The sequence below is a fragment of the Castor canadensis genome, chromosome 18 (genome assembly GCF_047511655.1).
Source record: "Castor canadensis chromosome 18, mCasCan1.hap1v2, whole genome shotgun sequence".
NCBI lineage: Eukaryota > Metazoa > Chordata > Mammalia > Rodentia > Castoridae > Castor > Castor canadensis.
Window position 1 is genome coordinate 39,992,590 of NC_133403.1, and position 21,966 is coordinate 40,014,555.

Genomic DNA, 21,966 nt, shown 5'->3' on the forward strand with positions numbered 1-21,966 from the left:
GAGGCTGTGAATCAGGAGCCAGGGAGGAGTCTCAAGAAGGGAGAGGTCAAGAGTTTCCACTGTCAAGAGATGTGAGAAAAACAATTAAATGTACCTATTTATTTATTTAATTTATTTTTACTGTTATTGTTTGGCTTTTTGTGGTATTAGGGTTTGAACTCAGAGCCTACACCTTGAGCCACTCCACCAGCCCTTTTTCGTGTTGGGTTTTTTCGAGATAGGGTCTCACAAACTGTTTCCCCAGGCTGGCTTTGAACTGTGATCCTCCTGATCTCTGCCTCCTGAGTAGCTAGGATTACAGGCATGAGCCACTGGCACCCGGTACTACCTAAATGTTTTTACAGTTAAAGACAGTTCTAAGGTTTTCACCAGGGCTGGGAACTTGGCTCAAGTGGTAGATACTTGCCTACATACACAAAGCCTTGGGTTCAATCCCCAGTACCGCCAAACAACAATAAAAACAAAACTTCTCTAAATTTTCCATCAAACTATCCTTAACAACAGCATTACTAACATTTTACTCCACAAGTTTCTTTGGACATGCTAATGTTGCATCCTGCTGCACAACATAGTCTTATTTATACCAAGGGTTGTCTTTCTTCAAATCTCCTAGCATAATGGCCATCCTAGAAAAAGCTAGATTTGACAAGTGTGTGGGCTCCTGAACACACACCTGCAGACTCCAGGGAGGCCCTGGTTTGTTTATGTTCTGAGGATAAGAAACAAGAGAATAAAAACACAGAACGCCTAGGGGATAGGGGCACCTCTGGAGATTCTGAGGAAAGCTACGACTCTTTCCCCCAGAAATATGCACATAGACACAGAGTCACTAACTTTCCCCTACATTTTCAGGAAGACTCAGGGACTCCTGTCTTAAAATTTCACTATTTAGGAAGTTAAACTGGATAGGTAACACAGTGGTTTGACCACACAAATTTTTGAGATTTTCTTTCCCTTATTTCCCTAATTATTATTGTTCTCAACAACTTGTAGTTATTTTTATTGGGGAAACAAAGGAACAAAGCTATTTTCAGCCAGGTGCTGGTGGCTCACACTTGTAATTCTAGCTACTCAGGAGGCAGAGATCAGAAGGATCATGGTTCGAGACCAGCCCAGACAAATGATTTGAGCGACACCCCCCTCATCTCCAAAATAACCAGAGTAAAATGGACAGGAGGTATGGCTCGAGTGGTAGAGTGCTACCCACCAAAAACAAAAGCAAGCTGTTTTCATTTCAGGGGTTAAAAAAGTACTCCAGGTCCAGGCACCAGTGGCTCACGCCTGTAATCCTAGCTACTCAGGAGGCAGAGATCAGGAGGATTGAGGATGAAAGTCAACCCAGTCAAATAATTCAAGACACCCTATCTCAAAAAACAAGCAAACAAAAAAACAATCACAAAAATGGCCTGATGGAGTGTCTCAGGGTGTAGGCCCTGAGCTCAAACTCCAGCACTGAAAAAACCCGAAAGACTCTAGGATGCACAAATAGTTTGTGACACTCTATGATGAAAAAATACCCAACACCAACAAAGCCCTAGAGGAGTGGCTGAAGTGGTAGAGTGCCTGCCTAGCAAGCATGAGGCTCTGAGTTCAAATGCCAGTACTGCCAAAAAAAAAAAAAAAAAAGTACTTCAGGATGGAATGAAAACTCTTTTCACTGACAGCTCCTAAGGGGCACCTCCTCACACATTCTCTATTGGAGAAGAAGGCTCTGTTAAGGTGCACACCAGCAAGAACAAGCAGGGAGTCCCCTGCCACCATGACACACTGGCCATCATCCCCTAGCTGTTCCACCTGGGGAAACCTGGGTGGCTGTAGAGAAAGGTGAAGGTAGACAGGTCAGCCCAACAGGACATGCCTAAAGAAGCCTGACACTGCCTAGGACTGGAGACCAGTCTCAGGTGGGGACGAGAGAAGTGTGTATTTTTTAGGCAGGACAACCAGAACTCTGATGAGGCCCCACCCAGCTGATAACAACTCCCCAATAAGTCCCCCTCCAGAATCCTTCCATGTAGCAGGTGGCCAAGTATAGGCTTGCATGTTCATCATCCTCATGAAGGGCGGCAGCCTTTGGTGCCAAACCCATCCCTCCAGTAGAGGGGGGCAGAGGGACTGGGAGAGAGAGATTCAATAAGAGCTAGGCCTGGTGCCTTCAGATAGGAAGTAGCAGGTGCCGTCTGTCCTCAGGGGAAACCATTCTTCTCAGGCCTAAAGAAGAATCCCTGGGCTGAGAAAATTGCTGAAGTGTCGGGGGAGGCAAAGGGCAGTGGGCCACAGCCTGGAATGTCCCCATGTGTGAAGCTGACATCACTCCTGCGAGAGAATATGAGAAAAAAAAAAAATGCTGCCCAGGGCCCTGGCTTAAACATTGTCTTCCTCAATGAATGTGAGGGGGAGAAAAATCATCTTAAAATGAACAGGGAAACTTGGAGAGAACGTTTGTTGCTATCAGTTCTGGAAAGTGCCACACCTGGCTGACCCATGCCAGGAGGAAGAAAACTACCAGACTGTAGGAGTGAGGCTCCCTTCTAATGGTAGTCTGGCTCAGGAGTGGCAGGACCTGAAACCTGTTCTTAAGCCCGGAGACATACTAAGTCTTGTCCCCTGCAGTGTCAAAGATTGTATCTCCCACAGGCCATAGGGTGTGACCAAATTTTTAAAAACCAGGTAAGAGGAACCTCAAGCCCACTCCGAAGTGAATGTCGACATCCCAGGATGACCAGATGCCAGGGGAATGCTAAAGTGTTGGCAGGGTTAGTTAGTCCCAAACTGACCCGCAAACGTTCAAACCGTGAGTTGAGGTGTGAACTATGTAACAAGAATCTGAGAGCCACTCACACATAGAGAGCTACCTAGGGAATAAAAGTTCCATGCCCAAACCACTTGAATTGTCCTGGGTTCATGCAACCCAAACGACTAGGAGATACAGCCTTGAAAAACAGACAGAACCAAGAAACCGAAAAACTGAACTTTGTTAAATGAAACCACTTAATACACAGGATCCGACTTAAGAGCAAGCCTATCTATCTAGTACTTCCTCAATGACGCCTCACGTTGAGAAGAAAAAAAAAAGTTCCCACATTTTGACTTGAACATTGCAAAACATCTTTATTCCACGGAAGAAATGCACCAGGATTGCAAACAAGCATCACATTCACCCAGGCGGTCCAATGCCCACATCAGAACTCAACCCATCCCATTCGCGATTGCTTGGCCAAGTCTACCTGGCCTGTGTTTTTCCTGTGATTATTATTTTGCAGATTATACTTGGTAAAACCTCAACTCTCTTCCCCCGCCCCAGAGTAAATCCACGCCGTCAACACGCCCACGGCTTTGTTTTACACGCAGATTTCTACCCCCGGATCCCAAGAGAGGTCCTTTTACTTCTAAATCCGACCGAGGCCGAACCGTGCCATCTGGGGTCAGGGCTTCCTCCGCCGCCGCGGCGGCCGAGCGCACTCGCCGGGTTCCGGATGGCCCGCGCCGGCCGCGGCTCGCACCCCTTCCTGTCCCCGCTGCCCACGGCGAGCGCGCGGCGCCCAGACAAAAGCTCGGGCCGTCGGGCCCACGGGCCGCGGGCGTCCTCCAGCTCGGAGGCCGAGGGTCCCGGTTGCAACTTTGCCAGCAGAAAGGAAGGAGGCGCCGGCGCCGCAGGTCCGGGTGCGACCCGGGCGGCCGGTACGCGCGTGGGACGCGGGGCGAGGGCACCGGAGAGGGCGCGGTGCGCCCCGCGGCCACCCGCAACTTGCCCGCGGGGCCGTGGCCCGCGCCCGACAGGCCCGCCCGACGGCGAGGCCCGGCGGCCCACATTGTCCCTGCGGCGCCCGGGGCCACCCGTGCGCACGCCCGCCCGCCGGCCCGCCCGTCGCCCGCACACGCCCCCTGCCCGCGCCGGCTGCGGGCCCGCCGGCCTGCCGCGCTCCTCCACGCTCAGCTCGGGCTCGGCCCTGGCGGCCCTGCCGGCGGCAGCGGCTGCAAAACTTTCTCTACATCGCGGCAGCGGCGGCGGCGTCGCGGCCGCCCTCGGCGCGTCAGGCAGGCGGTCGGGAGGTCGGGTGGAGGGTCCCTCCCTCAGCCCCACCCCGGGCCGCCGACCTGGTCCGGCTCCGATTCATAGTCGTCGTCCTCGGCGCTCACGGACATGGCCATGGCTCATGGTGGGCCCAGGCTCGAGCGCGCTGACATGGCCGGAGCGGCGCCGCCGCCGCCGCCCGCCGGGAGCAGGCTCGGCTCGCCCTGGCTCGGGCTCGGGCTCGGGCTCCCGCGCCGCGAGGAGGGAGCCGCCGCGCGCCTCGCACGCCCGCGCGGGAGGGGGCGGGGAGGGGCCGGCGCGGGGAGGGCCGGGGCGCTCATGCATATGCATGAGGCGAGCCAGGAAGGGGCTGGCCCCCCGGGCGGGCGGGCCAATGGCGCGGCCGCGGCGTTCGGGCCGCACACAAAGGGAGCCCGGCCTGCGGTGACACGGGGGCGGGCCCACCGAGGGCGGCCCCTCGAGGCCGGCGCGCGGGGACTGGGGCTGCGTGGGGGCGTGCCCCGCGCCCCGCCCGGCCCGGCCCGCGCGCCACGGGATGCACATGGGTGGCTGCACGCCGCCGTTGCCGCTGCAACAGGAAATGCACGCCCGGCCTGGGGTGGGGTCTTTTGTGTGGTCCTGCGGGGCGTCCCGCGGGAGCCCCGGCGCGCACAGGCCGCCGGAGGGGGACAGCCCTATTAGCTGCGCCAGGTACCGACTCCTAGGCCCCCCTGTAGTGGGCACCTGAGCTACAGGCTTTGCATACGCTCTGAGATCAGGACCTGATGCCTGGAGTCCGACAGCCCAGCCCCTACCCAGAGCTGCTGGCCCACCAGTCTGGATAAGATCTGGGGTCCTGGTTTCCCCAAATGCGGGTGGCTGGGTTTGGCCCGGCCAGCGGCTGACCTCTTGGCTCTCCGGTTTACCTTTCCAAGGTCGAGATGCAGCGTCAAACGTGGGGCAGTGCTGGCTCTTGTCGCCTGACTTGGGGGCTGTCAGAAGCTCGGACCCTGCCGTGAGGTGGGCGCCCCACCCCCTTGGACTGGAACCCTCCCTCCTTCCTGCGGTGCCCAGGAGCTGACCTCAGAAGGGCTGAGGCACTGCAAGCCACAGCTCGGTACTCCCTAGGCTGGCCCGGAAGGTGTGGGTTTCTGAATTCTTAAAACTATGAAGGTTCCTAGTACTTACTCCAAAAGCAGGCCACTGCCACAGAAAATTGTTGCTAGAAACCTAGACTGATCTTTATTGCAAAAGAAAGTCTATCAGGCACTTACGCCAGTAGCCCTTATTCTGAAAGAAGAGCTCATGACCTTTAGCCAGAATGACCAATGCTGTTACAGGCACCAAAACTGTAGTTAAACACCAGTCACAAAGCAACATGACTTCACTGGGCAGTTGGCACACATATCATCCACTTGTCCAAGGTGACACTAGCTACGCATGCTGGTACCTGCTCAGTGCCTCCATCTATAAAATGGGATGAGTTACAGGGGAGAGGGAACCTGAAGAGACCAGAGGCTTTCCCAATAATAAGCCCATTAGCTATGAAGTCAGGTGACCAAATCTGCCACCACCATCCAACTGTTACCCATGTCCAGGCCACTGGCCACGAAATCTAGAGAGAACAAGAGGATCCAACAGGCTGGACATGGACTGGGCTTTCAAAGAAAGCAGAATGTGTTGTAAATAACACTCTTGAGGCTTCTAGCAGAGTAGGGAAGAGTGAATAAGCAGGGATGTCAGTTTCACTGAGTGGATTTTAAAATCTGTCTGAAATTTATACACCCACTGACACTATGGAAAAAATCCTAGCAGAGTTGCTCTTTACTGAAACATAACTGCTGAGTTTTCCTTCTCTCTTCTATTTTTTTCACAGTTCACTCAAGGTTACAACAAAAACACAACAGGAAAAGAACACCTACCCCCAAATCTTTAACCCCCAAAGGTACCAACTTTTTTTGGGGTGGAGGGAGGAATTGATATTTAAACTTAGGACTTCACACGTGCTAGGCAGGCCCTCTACTGCTTGAGTCATGCCTCCATCCCAGTACCAGCTTTTTTTTTTTTTTAAAAGCTACCTTGTCTGGACTGAAGTCTGTCTCTGAGCTCTTAGGAACTACCCCACCCATCAGGAAGCCCTCTACAGGAGTTGGAAGGGGCTGATAAAATGCAAACCATGGGGCTTAGGGTGCAGAAGCTCAGCGGTAGAGCACTTGCCTAGCATGCCTGTAGCCCTGGGTTCCATCCCCAGAACTGCAAAAAATAAAACAAAACAAAAAACAAAGCAAACCATGCATTCCCTTCATTGCAAATGATCAAACCTGCATGGGCACAGACACAACCAAATGACATAAAAACATCAAGAATAAATGCTGACCAAGGGCTGATGGCTCACACCTGTAATCCTAGCTACTTAGAAGGCTGAGGTTGGGAGGATCAAAGCTCGAGGCCAGCCAGAAAAACAGTTCTCTAGACCTCATCTCCAAAATAACCAGAGCAAAATGGCCTGGAGTGTGGCTTAAGCAGTAGAGCTCCTGATTTGCAAGTTCAAAACCATGAGTGCAAACCAACCAAAAAAGAAAAAGAAAAAAGGTAATGTCTGACAGCAAAATTTTTAAATTTTTCTCACAGATCTTTAGGGGTTTTTTTCCCTTCCTCAGGCTGGCCTTGAACATGGAGTCCTCCTACTTAACAGTTCTCTCTGTTAAGAATACTGAGCAAGTCTATTCGATAGAACTGGCCTGGGGCTGATTTCCTTTGAGGACTCTCAAAAACTCACTTCCAGTATTTAAGAAAGTGAAATGACACAGTTCTCCATTATCATGGCTCAAAGAGGAGCAAGGGAAAGTGTGAACACAAACCTCATTCCTTTCCCTTAGACCATTTCAGATCTGGAAGAGTTCTTGCCACACTTCCCCAGGACATACACGCATGTAAGGTTATGGAGACCCAAAGAAAACTAGGAAGTAGTTCTCAAGCCAAGAATCCTTTCTCTAACACCATCAAAAGAGAGCCCCCCCTGTGAGGTTCAAGACGTAACACAGCTGATTGTTACTGAGCATATTCCAAGGCCCAGGCCCAGGACTAAGTGTACTATGGACACGATATCTCATTTAAGGCCACAGGGTAGATATAGTTTAAACAGTGTACTTTGTACCCATTTTACAGATAAGGAAACTGAGGCACACTGCTGCTAGGAAGTGGAAAGACCCAGCTCTGACCCTGTGGGCAACTCATACCAGGGCTCTTAACCATGCCACTTCAGTGCCTCACACTGGATGGTAATGGAGGTAAGAAAGGAAGATGCCAAACAGGACTGGTGTCATAATCCAAGTGCTACACTCAGACTTCTCTCTTACTAGATTTTATAAATTCTGTATTCTCCGTTCAAATTCATTCCCAAGGAGGGCAGGTCTGGTTTGGAATGGCCAGCCTGTTGCCTGATCTGTCCAGGGTCAACTGTAAGGTGCTGGAGTTCGCCAAACAGTAAAAGGCTCCACTAGCCACTATTGTGACACCTCTCAGGAATCCAGTGCTGACCCTTGCAAAGACTGCAAAGAGCTTCTTCCTTCTCTGCCTCGTTCATCAAGTTTCCTTTAGTTAACCAGTGCACACAATTATCTGACATCTGTCTGTATTAATGGTGTGCCAGAATGCCAGAATGTATATAAAATAAGAATTGTGAGAACTGGGGATGTGGCTCAAGTGGTAGAGCGACTGCCTTGAGTTCAAACCCCAGTACCGCAAAAATAAAACCAAACAAAAAGAATTATGCCATCTCTTACCACCTTAAAATGTATTGCCTACATGGTATCTCTGCTGGTCCTCTCTCCACCTCTACCTCATCATGAGTGACCTGAAGAACTGGACACTGTCCCTGCTCCACAGAGCCAGAACCCGCTCATGTTTTTAGAAAGCTCCCAAAGGTGATGACAATAGGTGCCTCCTTGAGCCAGGAGGACCCAATGACAAGTCCTCCTTGGTCACAGGCACCACCCACTCCCTGCTTTCTCTCTGGGTGTCACTGAATTTTCTGGACTGCCCATCAGACCAGAGACTTCATGAGACCTCAAGAATGTTCCCTTGACTGGAGATGTGGCTCAAGTGATAGAGTGCTTGCCCCAGTACTGCAAGAAAGAGAGAAAGGTATGCACAAAACCTATCATTTATATTAAATACACATCTGTAAATGACACTCTACATATTCTGTTGATTCATGTTTGATAGATGTATGTTACTCTACAGTAAAACACCTGGAAACATCAACTGCAAATTGATTAAGATGAGGAAAGGATTAGGGTAATCAATGATGAAAAGTCCAAAATTGGGAGTGCTAGTCAAAATGGATTTTGATTATGAGTAAGTCATGTATTCATGAATTCTTCCTAATATGAAAATAAAAAGTCATAAAAGGCCATCAGAAAGGTCTCTCCACATTCTTCTCTATTCTTTAAAGGGAGGAAAGAAGAAATGACCATGGCTTTCCCAAAATTCTGTCTAGCATCCCATAGGTAAGCATTTCTTCTGTCTCTGGGATCACACAGCTTTTAGTTTACATTCCTCTTAGGTCCCACTCTTTGATTTTATTATGGGTTTTTTTTTTTTTTTTTTTGGTGCTAAGGATTAAACCTAGGGCCTTGAAAATGCTAAATACCCTATCCCAGAGCTCCGCCCCCAGCCCCTATAGTTTATGTGTTTGTGTCTTCCTCAGGACAGTAAGTTAATGTCTCGTCTCATCAGCTTTTATATAGTCTTAAGAACCAGTAGGCTGGTTGTGGTGGCTTATGCCTGTAATCCTAGCACTCAGACGGTAGAGGCAAGAGAATCTGGAATTCAAGGCCAGCCTGGGCTGCTTCAAAAAAAAAAAAAAGAAAGAAAAAAAGCCAGGCATGGGTGGTTCAAGAATCTATGCCTTCTACTAGCTTAATAAAAACCTTGTCTACAGCTGGGTGCCAGTGGCTGACACATGTAATCCTAGTTGTTCAGGAGCCAGAGATCAGGAGTATCATGGTTCGAAGCCAGCCCAAGCAAATAGTTCCTGAGACCTTATCTCGAAAAAATCCTTCACAAAAAAAAAAGGCTGATGGAGAGGTTCAAGGTGTAAGCTCTCAGTTAAAACCTCAGTACCACACAAAAAAAGTAAAGAAAACCAACACAAAAAAGAACTGGCAGAGTGGCTCAAGTGGTAGAGTACCTGTCTAGCAAGCGTGAGGCCCTGAGTTCAAACCCCAGTACCACAAACACACACATATACACAAAAAAAAGCCTAGTAAATTAGCAAATTATTCACAGTAAAATTTCAAACCTGAATAAATGTTTGTTTATAGGCTTATTTTGAATAATAACAAAATATTTGATGTCCATTCTTTCTTGTTTGTGTGTGTGTGTGCTGGGGCTGGAACCCTGGGCTGCACACTTGCCAGGCAAGCGCTCTTACCACTGAGCTACAGCCCAAGTCCTGACACCCATTCTCCATCATCCTCTCCTTGCCCACTTCCTGGAGTGGGGAAGGAAAAAACAGACCAGACAAATGCCCAACCCCACCCAGACTCTGGGCTTACAGACAAAAAACTATGGGACCAGGGAGCTGCAGTGATTTCCGCTAAGGAAATTTCTAATGCTACTTAACTGCTTCATTTGTTTATTTATTAATTTATTTATGGTACTGGGGAGGTTGAACTCAGGGCCTCACACTTGCCAGGTAGGCACTCTACCACTTAAGCCATTCTATCAGCCCTTTTTGCAGTGGTTATTTTACCCAGGTTGGTCTGGACCACAATCCTATTTGTACTTCCCCATATAGCTGGGATGACAGGTACACACCACTGTGTCCAGCTATTGGTTGAGATGAGGTTTTCATGAACATTTTGCTTGGGCCTTGAACTGCAATCCTCCCAATCTCTGCCTCTCAAGTAGCTAGGATTACAGGCTTCATATTTAATTGTGTTTTATTTTTCCCCTGGAGAGCTATTCCACAAGCATTTATAAACCACATATATTTGTCATTAGTGCTTAGCAAACTCAAGGCCCTGGGTTCAATCCCCAGCTCCCCAAAATAAATTCCACCTGCTTTACCTAATCTTGCCCATTTTTTCCCTAAATCGGAAGGGCAGATTATCTAAAAGCATCATGTGATCAAACACGCATCCATCTTCTAATGATGCCAAATTAGAGAAAGAAGGAAAAAACAGTAATAACAAAAAGAACACGACAACTCATCTCTGGGATTGGTCACTGTTCTGGAAAGAAAATGATTATTACAATGCCTGCTGGGCTTTCTCATGACTCCATCAAAGGCATAAGCCTTCATTATTTCAGTTGCTTTCCAAGAATTTGTCACTGGCATTATTATTTTTTTTCGTTAAAAAGTGTTTACTTGTTTTATTTATTTATTTATTTATTTATTTTTTTGGTGGTACTGGAGTTATGAACCCAGGAACTCAGGGCCTCAAGCTTGCTAGGCAGGAGCTCTATCACAAAAGCCATGCCTCTAGCCTGTCACTCTAGTTATTAACACAGACAGTTGAGCAGGTTATCAGATTGAAAAAGAAATCCTAATCCTTGGCTACAGGCTTGAATTATTAGTTATTTCAGCTGAATGCTGTCATGAACTTAGAGTAAAAAGATACAAATAATGGCTGATCAATTCTAGTGCAAGATCTTCCCAAGTCCAGTAGAATAAAGGGGAGTGGCTCAACTTAAGGGACAAAGGGCTTAGAGAGTGCTGGAAATCTTAGTTCTCTTCCAATTAGTGTTCTTTTAGCAGCTGGCCAGGACAGGGACACCAAAGTGAAACAGTGAATTAAATCACCAAAGAGGTATCAGAAGCATCTGGCAAACAGGTGAAAGAGAATAAAGAGATGAAACAGCCTGGATATGATTTTATCTTTAGAAGCTCTGGGAAAATTTTGCTACCATGTTCATTATTCTACAATTATTTTCAGGGCCCTTGCTATCTGGGAACAATCCTGTACTGACAGGAAAAAAATCAACAAGAGCTCTAGTCTCAAAATGCCAGTGGAGGCCTAGGACAGTCAACCAAAATGCAGAATACAGTATAGAAGTTCAGAGGGAGAAGAAACTGGGGAAGTGTATCCAGCATGATCTTAATAGGAAATGAAGTGTGCCCTGGCACCCTCACATTGAGTAACGGAGAGTTTAACAGAGGCTCTGAGCATGAATAGGGCTAAAGAAAAATCCACTGAGGCCTAGAGATGTACTCCAAGCCTAGGGACAGTGACAAGCCATTATTTCCTCTTGGACAGTGGGGTAGAGGAGAGAACAGTTGCTACACACAAGGAGAAAGAAGATGCCAGATATGGTGGCTCATGCCTGCAATCCCAGTTACTCAGGAGGCAGAGACAGGAAGATCTCAAATTCAAGGCCAAATCAGGCAAAGTTAGTAAAATCCTGTCTCTAAAATAAAATACAAACAAAAGGGCTGGGAGCATGGCTCCAGTGTAGAGTGCTTATCTAGCACTAGAAAGAGAGGGTGTGGTCTTCCACAGTTAGAAACCTGCAAGCCGAACACCTGTAATCCTAGCTACTCAGGAGACTGAGATCAGGAGGATTGCAGTTTGAAGCAAACCAGGCAAATAGTTCGGTGAGACCCTATCTGAAAAAAAAACCCTCACAAAAAAGGGCTTGTGGAGTAGGCCCTGAGTTCAAACCCCAGTACAGGAAGGAAGGAAGGAAGGAAGGAAGAAAGGAAGGAACCTGCAGCAATCCCACAGGGAGGGAACTGACACCAACCAGAAGCCAAGAGGCAGGGAAGCCCTTTGATGCAGCTTCCAGAGCAAACTGCAGAGGGACCTGGAGGTGGGACTGGGGAACATCCAGTTCAGGAAGCTTCCTGGTGAGGGAGGAGTTAGACTGGGCTTGGAGTGAAGAGATCTATGTCCGAGGAAATATGAGTGATGCTATGAGAAGAGGCAAAGTGTGAGCAAAGAGAAGAAGGCAAGACACCAGAAAACATGGAGAAACATGGCTCCCTTGCAGTGGAAGGAAGAGGTGAGGCCATAAGGAGCTTCTATGGCAGAGCTACAGCTGGGACTTCTGGCCTCCAGGACTGAGACAAGCAGCTGCTGTCACTTAGCCACACAGGCTATGGCACTCTCTTACTGTGGCCCTGACAAACTGTAAGTGAGTGGCATGCCAAGGCCTAATCTTTATTTAGTTAGATGACCAGGTTTTCAGAGCCTAGAGCAAAGGGGCAGCTCAAGTTTGAGGGTGCTGTTAAATCATCCCATGGTTGCGTTTCCAGGGAGAAGCAAGGACACTAAGTCCTCTTGCCTTGCTGCACGCCATCTCTGACACCTCCCTTTGCCCCCAAACCAAAATCAACTCTAGTCCTGTCCATCCTACCTAACCCGTCCCCAACATACCCAAATATACCTGGGTCTCTCTTTCTCGGTGGTACTGGGGCTTGAACTCTAATTACAAAAGTCATCAGGCTGTTATCCATCCTGCTTGGATCTCACCTGTGGTGTGATTTTACAAATCTTCACTTTAGGGCTGGGGGTGTAGCTCAGTGGCACAGTACTTGTCGAGGTCCTGGGTTCAATCCCCATCACCACAAAAAAAAGGAAAAATTTCTACTGTCTAGCTTCAGTGCACCCCACTAGAAGAATGTGAAGAAGGCCTCGATAGGACTCTTGCCACAGGCCCACCAAGGACAAAATAATATGGTGGTGCCACCAGCACGCATGGAAATGGAGCCCACACACACTGGCCAAAGACCTCGGTCCTAGCTCCTAAGACACTCACTGGGATGCTACAGTTTGGATTTGGAATGTCCCCAGCTTGGCACTGTTGGGAGGTGGTGGAAATTTTAAGAAGTGAGGCCCAAGATGGGCAGGTTATCACATGCCTGTAATCCCAGCACTCTTAAGAGAGAGAGAGAGAGAGAGAAAGAAGTGGGGCCTAGTGGAAGGGCTTCTGGTCACCAGGATATGCCCTTGAAGGAGATATTAGGATCCTAGCCCCTTCCCTCTATCTCACCTTCTGGTTGTAATGTGAACAGCTTTGCTTCAACACATGTACCCACCATGAGGTGCAACCTCACCACAGGCCCAAAACCACCAGATCCAACTGACTATGGAATGAAACCTCCAAAACTGTGAGCCAATGAGAAACTTTCCTTCGTTACAGTCATGGAATGCTAACACATGGGGCATCCTATAACCACTCATTATTTTCTCTCAACTAGATTTTTTCTGTTGCTGCTGATACACAGAAACTTATTTGGAACATATGGACCATCTTGGTAGATATTCCTTTATCAGAGTTTTTTTTTTTTGTGGTACAGGAATTTGAACTCAGGACCTATACCTTGAGCCACTCTACCAGCCCTTTTATGTGATGGGTATTTTAAAGATAGGGTCTGGTAAACTATTTGCGCTGGCTGGCTTCAAACCGATCCTCCTGATCTCTGCCTCCTGAGTAGCTGGGATTATAGGCGTGAGCTACTGGCACCCAGCATTATCAGAGGTTTTTTTATTAAACTCCGAACTTCACAGATAATTTAGCCTTTGAATTCCAGATCAAGAGCCCCTCACTGTACCCTCCTGAGGTCAACAGCTTCGTGTGCCTTTCTTTGACCTCCTGGCTTAGCAACTTCTGTCACCTGCCTCCTCACTGAGTTACCTGGCCCATTCAAGAAGGTTGTTTTCGAATGAGGCTTTCACAAACAGTCTGGAAGGACTGGATAGCTAACACCCTCAGCCTTTGACACCCTCTCCGCTTACCCCGACCCAGCGGCAACACTGAGCACATAGCCTCAGCTGCCTCAAAGCCCCCAGGGACACAGTCTAAGGAAATGGATACCCTCCCTCCAGAAGGGCCTAAGGCTTCTCCCTGCTAGAAAGGGATAAATGATGGTAGGCTTCATAACCCAGTCCCCTCCCCCCCAGGAAACACCAGCCCATTTCAGCACAGCCATAACTATTTCAAGGAAATTAAGCCATTCAGGCCCCGGCTCAGAATTAAATTTTGTACAAGCAAATGGTTAATTTAAGGATGGGGAAATGTCTCACTCCACTTCATTCCTTTGCTCCCTGACCCTTTTTCTGTGTCCTCTATTTTTTTTTTTTCTGAAACAGGGTCTCCTTGTATAGCCCAGGCTGGCCTCAAACTTGCAACCCTCTTGCCTCAGCCTCCCCAGTGCTGGGATTACAGGCACACTCCACCACACTCAGCTGTGTCCTCTACCTCAAGAAGTATCATCAGTCTTCTGGATGGGCAGATTCAGGGTCATTGAGTACTAATATGCCATAATTCTGAAAGAAAAACTGAAATAGGTACCACTGGTCAATGGCCTACAATAGAGGTAGATTACAAAAAAACCTCTCACAGCAACCCAGCCAGTATTCTGCTGTTAGCCCCTTTTACAAATGAGTAAACTGAGGCACAGACTTGCCCAAGACTTCACAGCTAGTCAGTGGCAGAGCCAGGTTTCAGTACCCAGGTGCATCTGCCTCCAAAGCCCACCCGTGGACATACATGAAAATTTTAGAGGTGCAGGTTCCCAGGCCCCACCTCAAGCCTACTGAATCATAAGCTCTAGAGTAGGTCCCAGGAAACTGTTTAGTTTTGGCAGTACTGGGGTTTGAACTTGGGCTTTGTGATTGCTAGGTAGGCAGTCTACCACTTAGCTGTATCTCCAGCCTGAAACTGTATTTTTTAAAATAAGTTCCCCAAATGAAGCTTAAGCCACCAGTCTAAGGACTGGTCCTCATTAGACCACACTGCCTTCCTAGGAAATGACGGGCCCCATGTAGCTGTTGTCACCAGCCACCTCTCCTTCTCATCAACTTAATTACTCTATGGCTGACGGGAATTGAGAGGAGGGTAGAATACAAGACAGGAAGTGCCTTTTACTGAATGATGTGCCTCTCCTTCAAGGACAGGCTGCGTGCATGTCACACCCGAGGGACCCCAGACTGATCAGGCCTCTCAGATCTATCTGCCCAACTACAAAGAAAGGGGAAGGGAAACAAAGCAAAACCACAGGTGACATGGGGACTGGGGATGTGTACTGCTTCCTCCTGCACCCATAACGTCCCAGTAAGAAAGCTGATCCAGTAACTACTGAAAGGGGGCTGTTTCATGTCCGCTGTTGGAGCATTTTTCTGCACAGCCTCCCTGCTCCTAACTCCAGAAAAATTTCCAATCAGTGAAATTCAAGTGGCACTTGTTTTGGCCACTAGAGAGAATGGATTAAGAAACAGGATGCTTCAGTAGGCTCTCTTGCTGGGGCAGCTGTGCCTCAGTGTCCCCTCCTTCCACAGTTGCCTCCTTTGGGAATGAACCTGCAAGCCAGGCAGCAGAAGAGTCTAGCTTGTGAGCGGAAGGTCAGCTCCCTAATAAGGTCAATGTCAAAGGCCGGACTTCAAATAAGCTCAGTTCCCTTGCCTTGCCTTTAGGGTCACAGGCCCCCAAAATTCTGCCACCTGGTCATAAAAGGAAGCAGCCAGAGTGCAGACAGATCAAAACAAGGCCAACACCACTCATGAAAACAGCCAATCAGGTGAATGGTGACGGATGGCAATTCAGTGACATCATGGATTTGAAGAACACCGCGTCAGAAATGACCTCACGGTGCCTAATCAGTTCCAGAGACGTCTGGGAGATCAAAGCATTTCTTTCTAATCATCATTGAGCATTAATTACTTGTTGAGTAACCCGACCCGGAACAGACCCCGCTACCAGCCTTGCATCCTGACAGCCTCAGTGAGCACCCTTGATCTTTCAACCCAACGGGCAGGCATCAAATTCGGAGGAAGCCGGCTGAGAACCTGGGAACCCAGAGACCCGGGTGGCCCAGGCAGTCAGTGGATCACTTATTCCTTCCTTTCCTGTTAACTTTTTAACCCCACCAGCCAGGAAATGCATAAATACAGCACCAGCCTCCCCCCGCTTCACTCGGTCACATTTCACTGGGTTCTCACAGAAAGTCATGAGAGAAACAGGCAGATCTGGGGACAAATACCTCACTGCTCACGAGCTGTGTGGCCTGAGGTATACTGCGTATCTCTCTGAGTCCCCGAGTCTCCTCAACTAGACCGTGCAGATGAGACTATCCACCTCCTAGCTTCATTATAAGGACAAAGAAAAATCTAGAAGCTGGGACGGGGCTGGGGTGCAGGCTCAGTGGTAGGGTGCCTGCCCAGCTAGTGTGAAGAAGCAGCAGCCGCTCGTTCCAAGTTCTCCATGTCACTTCTATTCTTTTTCCTAGTTGTCCCTTGCTATTTGATTAGACATTTTTACGCTGAGCATTGATCAATTTTATGACGAGAAAGAAGTTACTTTCAAAAGGGAGGAAAATAGTTCGTGGAGCAGCTAAAGGAAAAGAGAGGAGGGGAAAAAAAGGTAAAGGAGAGAGGAAAGAAACAAGATCTACCTTGTAACAGAGAAAGGCGACCCCACAATTAAGTAGGTGACCACCAGGGGGCACTGCTTAGATTCCACAGTTAAGTGAAATCAAGGCTTTTAAAAGGAGGAAACCCCCTTGAACAATCAATGTACACTTAAATTAATGAAGGACAGAAAGGTAAAATAGGTCCTGTCTGTGGGTAAATGGAAATGGTGAAGGAGGGTGAATATGGTTGGTGCACTTTGTGTATGTGCATGAAAACAGAGCAATGAAATTTGTTGTAAGAAGAGGATGAGGGAGAATGATGGAGGGGGTAACTAAGATATACTGTAAGCACATCTGTAAATGTCACAATGAAACCCTCTTCACAACTAATATATGCTAATTAAAATGTAAAAAACAAAAACCACCTGGCCGGGGTGTAGCTCAGTGGGAGAGCACTTGCCTAGCAACTGCTGGGTTTAATCACAGCACCAAAAAAGGCAAAAAAAACCCCAAAAAACAAAAAACCCACATTGCGTGGTGGTGGGGATCAGCAGGAGGGGTAGAAAGGAAAGATACTAAGGGCCGAGGAGGATGGAAGTGTTGCTGCATATGTATGTGTGTGTATATACACACACATGTATTTCATATGTACATATATTTCATGTATATATACATATGAAGACAGCATAAGGAAACCCACCAAACCCTGTGTGGAAGAAGGGGGGCGGTGGAAACATAAGGGAGGGGGTAAACTTGTTCAAGGTACATTGTATGTATGTAAGGAATTATCACAACGAAATACTCTCATAGTAATGTATGATAAATTAAAAAAAATTAAAATGAAAATGAAAACCAAACATTTGAGACTGAGCACAGTGGCCCATACGGGTAGTCTCCAGCCCTGGAGAGGCCAGCAAGACCCTATCTCAAATAAACAAAACAAAACAAAAACCAAACATTTACAAGGAACCCATCACTAAAATCATTCACCTTAACTGGGTGCCCTCTGAAAAGCTCCAGAAGTCCTCTGAAAAGCTCCAGAAGTCCCCTGAAAAGCTCCTGACCGTCATCCTGTAGGAGGTGTGAACGGCAGGGGGAGGTGGTGTCCCTACTGTGAGCAGTCTGTGTCTTACCTTTGGAGTCTTCTTTGGCCAACTGACCACAGGGACCCCAGTGATAGCCAGACTGGGATCATCGTCGGCATGCTCCTTCAGGACATTCTGTGGCCAAACAAAGGAGCCATGTTAGCGCAGGGTGGGGGAGATCTCCAAAGGGGGCTGGAGGCCGGACCTCACCCATCCGGCAAAAGACTGAAAGCCCTCCACAAAATCAATGCCTGCCCACCACCATCCACCATGCACCAGAAACCAAGTCACCAGGGTCCTCTGAGGTCCATAATACGTATTATATCCCCTCTTCAAAAAGGTTTTTATAAAGCAAATCACACACCTCCCTGTCACTTCCACAAATGCATCACACTTATGACACCAATCACTTGCTCAGAGCACTTTGGACTCTCATGGGCAAAATCTCACTTCTTACCAAATACCCTAGGAGGGCTGGACCACAGCACTTTAGATCCTCTAATGTTCCCAAATTCAACTATGTACTCAGGGAAACAAATAAAACCACCTGGCAGGTCCTGACATTTTCAGAGTCCTCACTTCTTGTTAGTATCCTTGTTATGTCCTGAACACAGGGATGGAATCATCTGGTCAAATGCTGGCAGAAAAATGGGCTGTGATGGACATATGAGGTTGGGGTCTCCCCCATGGCACACTGTGCTCATTCTGTTATGACCGTTTTGGAGGTTCATTTGCCAGGTATGGTGACTTACAATACCTAAGACAATGTAGATGCTACGTAAATAGTTGCTACTCTTTGGTTTGTATTATTTTTTAATTGCCTCCCTCTCATCCTTATTTTCAACTCAAGATTGGTTGAATCCACAGATGCAGAACCACAGACACGGAGGGACAACTGTACAGCAGAAAAGGAACTAAGAACAAACGTGATGCAACTCAGGCTTGGTCTTCACCACCCAGGGTAAGAAAGGCTACCGGAGGAAGTCGGGGGCAGTGGAGGTCCCCCACCCCTGGGGAGAGGGGTGTTTGATCACGGTTTTTAGAGCTGCCAGCTCATGACGACGATGAACGGCAGACTAACTTTTAATTGGTTTTGTTTTAATTAGTAAACAAATTAGTTTTGTCTGTTTTTTGGTGCTAGGGACTGAACCCAAAGCCTCATATTTGCTGATAAATATGTACTCTACCAGCGAGCTACGCCCCCAGCCTAATTACTGTTTTAAATGCACTGTAGACACTATATGCTTTATTACTTGCATACTGGGGAGGCAGTCCCATGTCCCCTCCTCACCTCACCCCACCACTCAGGGTTAAGCAGGGCTGGCCAGGTAAAGGGCACAAACATAAACCAAAGAAGTGCAAGCAGCTGCTGAGTGACTGTATGAGAGTAGGAGGTACTGAGTGCCTGCTCTGGGCAGAGCACTATAATAGAAGTTTCCTGTCCACTTTCTCATTCAACCCTTTTGAGTAGTCTATGACAGGACTATCAGCATTTCCATGCAATAGATGAGAAAATCCAGGTTTAGGCAGATGAAGGAAACTACCCAAGACCACACAGCTTTAAGAAATGGAGACTGGCCAGGCGTCAGGGAAGCAGAGATCAGGATTGTGGTTCAAAGCCAGCTTAGGGAAAAAAACTTGAGAGACCTTATCTTGAAAAAAACTATCACAAAAAAGGGCTGGTGGATTGGCTAAATTGGTAGAGCACCTGCCTAGAGGCACGAGGCCCTGAATTCAAACCCTGGTACCACTCCCCCACCAAATAAAGAGGTACAGACTGGCAGAATCCTGGCAAAGCCAACTTCAAAGCTTGTGCTCTTTAATCCTGGTATCACTTAGCCCATCTTTGCTTTGTTTTGCTTTTCTTTTGAGAAAGGATTTTATATTTGGCAGTACTGGGTTTGAATTAAGAGCTTGGTGCTCACTAGGGAAACTCTACCACTTGAGCCGTGCCCCTCTTCCTTTAGTTATTTTTTGAGTAAGGTTTTGAATTTTTGCCCAGGCCAGACTGGGCTGCCATTCACCTTGTGTAGCTGGGATGATAGATGTGTACCCCCATGCCCAGATTTTTATTCATTGAGATGGATTCCTGCTGAAGTTTTTCCCAGGTTGGCCTCAAACCACAAATCTTCCCCATATCCCCTTCCTGAGCAGCTGGGATTATAGACATCTACCACTGCACCCAGCCATAGAGAGGGCTTTTATTTATTTATTTATTTAGCCCAGACTGGCCTGAAACTCACAATTCTCTTGCCTTGGCCTTTTGACTGTTGGGATTACAGCTATGTGCTACTATATCTGGCAACATATTTGCATTGCTCACACTTGTCTAAAGGCAGAAGTAACCCAAGTGTCCACTGACTGCTGAATGGACAATGTGGTCTAGCCATACAATGGAGTATTATTCAGTGTTGAAATGGAAAATTCTGCCATTGTATGGAAGAGCCATGTGGACACAAAATGAAATAAGCCAGACATAAAAAGGTAAATTCTGCATGAGTCTACTTAGAGTCGCCAAGTTCACACAATGGTGGCTGTACCTGCTCAACACGCACAAAATACCCACCATCACCAGAAAACAAACAAAAAAACCCCAAAAGACTTCTTGTCAGTATCAGAGCAAGAGTCAGTAACTCACAAGCACTAGAGCAGAAGAATCTCTGGTCACTGGACACTGGATCCACTGGTCACTGGATCGAGGTTAGAAGCCAGGGCTGGGCAAATAGTTCTCAAGACCCTATCTCAAAAAACCCAGCACAAAAATACGGTTGGCAGAGTGGCTCAAGTGGTAGAGCGCTTGCCTAGCAAGTGTGAAGCCCTGAGTTCAAGCCCCAGTACCACCAAGAAAAAGTTATTGCTGAGGTAGTAGTAATAAAGTGGTAAACACTGATTTAAATTGTTTTTATTAAAATTTGGGGGGACTGTGTGGCTTAATTTATTAGTTTCTTGGGGGGATACTACTGGGGTTTAAACTCAGGATCCTGGGCTTGCTCGACAGGTGCTCTACCACTTGAAAAACACTGGCTAATTTATTACTGTTCAGCACCCAGCCATACTGACATACCGCGCTGGACCTGTGACCCTGTGAAAAATATTTTTTTAAGTTTTTCCATAAGCGCACTTGAGTGCTGGATTTCACACACACACTTCAAGAGAAGCCAGGTTTCCCTAAGGTATGGCCCACCGTGGCCACCAGGGGGAGCCCCGAGCTCTGTCCCTCAGGGAAGCATTTTCATTTGTACTGACAGGTTGGGGGAGGGGTACATATCCCCAGGGGAGATTTTTGTCTCTGAAAAATAGATTGTGCTGGAGCTTCCCTAGGCTCTGCCTGAATTTATACATTCCCTGGGGCTCTTGGAATCACAGATTCAAGGAAGACTGGGTGCACCAGCTCAGCCCCTAAGGGGTATACTTTGTAAGAGGAGGAGGACTGGGCCACCAGGCCCTTTTTGCTGGAATCTGCCCCAGAGGTGACCTACCAAGAAAGCCTTGGGTCCCCCTAAGTCTACTTACTTCACAGAGTTTAATTTCCTAACAATGAATTCAGGGCCCATTGCTCCCCAGGGTAGGGGGGTAATAACTAGGAACTCCATCTATGAAGTGACTAAAAATAACACCACTATGATAACAAGGCAGGGCCAGGCATCAGAAGAACAGCACCAACCACAAGTAAAAGGAGAATTAACAAGGCCGAGACTGCCCCGCCTCCTTAGGAGTCCCCCCTTGCTACAGGCAAGGACACCCATCAGCCAGCAGTGTGTCTCTTCCTTCCCCCTCCACTCCAGCCCAACCATCTGTGCCTGCCTGTAAAAGCCTATCAGTGGTGAGCTACACCGTGTCCCCAAAAGATGTGTTCAGTCCCAGTCCTCAGTGCCCGTGACTGCAACCTTACTAGGAGCAAGGGTCTTTGGAGACATAAGGTGGTCCTGAATCCATGATTACCTATTTATCAGAGATGGGGTTCACCTCCATGTCTGAAACTGCGATCCCTTGCCTCTCTGCTCTCCTTCGTTCTCCTGATGTCTGACATCATACAGGCAGGGGACAGGTGACACATGACTTGTTCTGCCATCACACTGGGAGTCAGCCCTGTGACTTCTTAAGTAGGCAAGGGCATAATCATTTTACAAAGTCCACAAGGGGCTGGGGTGGCACCCAGAGGATGTTTAGGATGTCCTAACTCCTGGCTTCAACTTCCACCACCACAAATAAAAAGCCAGTGCAGGTGTTCTAGGCACTACCCCTCAGTTTTGCAAACCAGCAAGGCAAGATGTGAGTGGAGGAGCTTAAACACAGGTATGCTTGAGTCAGGACTTGATGATCTCAAGAGAGAAAAGATGTGCATGCCCTCCACAGTCATGCGTTTCACAAGCTCTTAAACTTGACCCTAAAACCAGCACGTTTTCATTCCAAGGTGTGTGAAATAACAGTAATTAATAACAGCAGCAGCTCTGGTTTACATACATGAGCTGTGATGCAGGCACTCTCACCAGTCCATTTTACCACATTCC

The 21,966-nt window shown here is 47.9% G+C and overlaps 1 protein-coding gene across 15 annotated transcripts in view; it reads right to left on the minus strand.

Moving 5' to 3' along the window:
* Kdm2b (lysine demethylase 2B) overlaps window positions 1-21,966 on the minus strand; it is a 117,138-nt gene that overhangs the window by 24,099 nt on the left and 71,073 nt on the right. For 12 of the 15 annotated variants that reach the window (XM_074060583.1, XM_074060577.1, XM_020163676.2 and 9 more), the window contains one exon: window positions 17,504-17,590. In XM_074060583.1, coding sequence (XP_073916684.1) covers window positions 17,504-17,590 — 87 coding nt within the window. Of the gene's footprint in view, window positions 1-4,095; window positions 4,256-17,503; window positions 17,591-21,966 lie in introns of those variants that run through there. The other 3 variants (XM_074060582.1, XM_020163678.2, XM_074060581.1) reach the window with 1 other exon arrangement.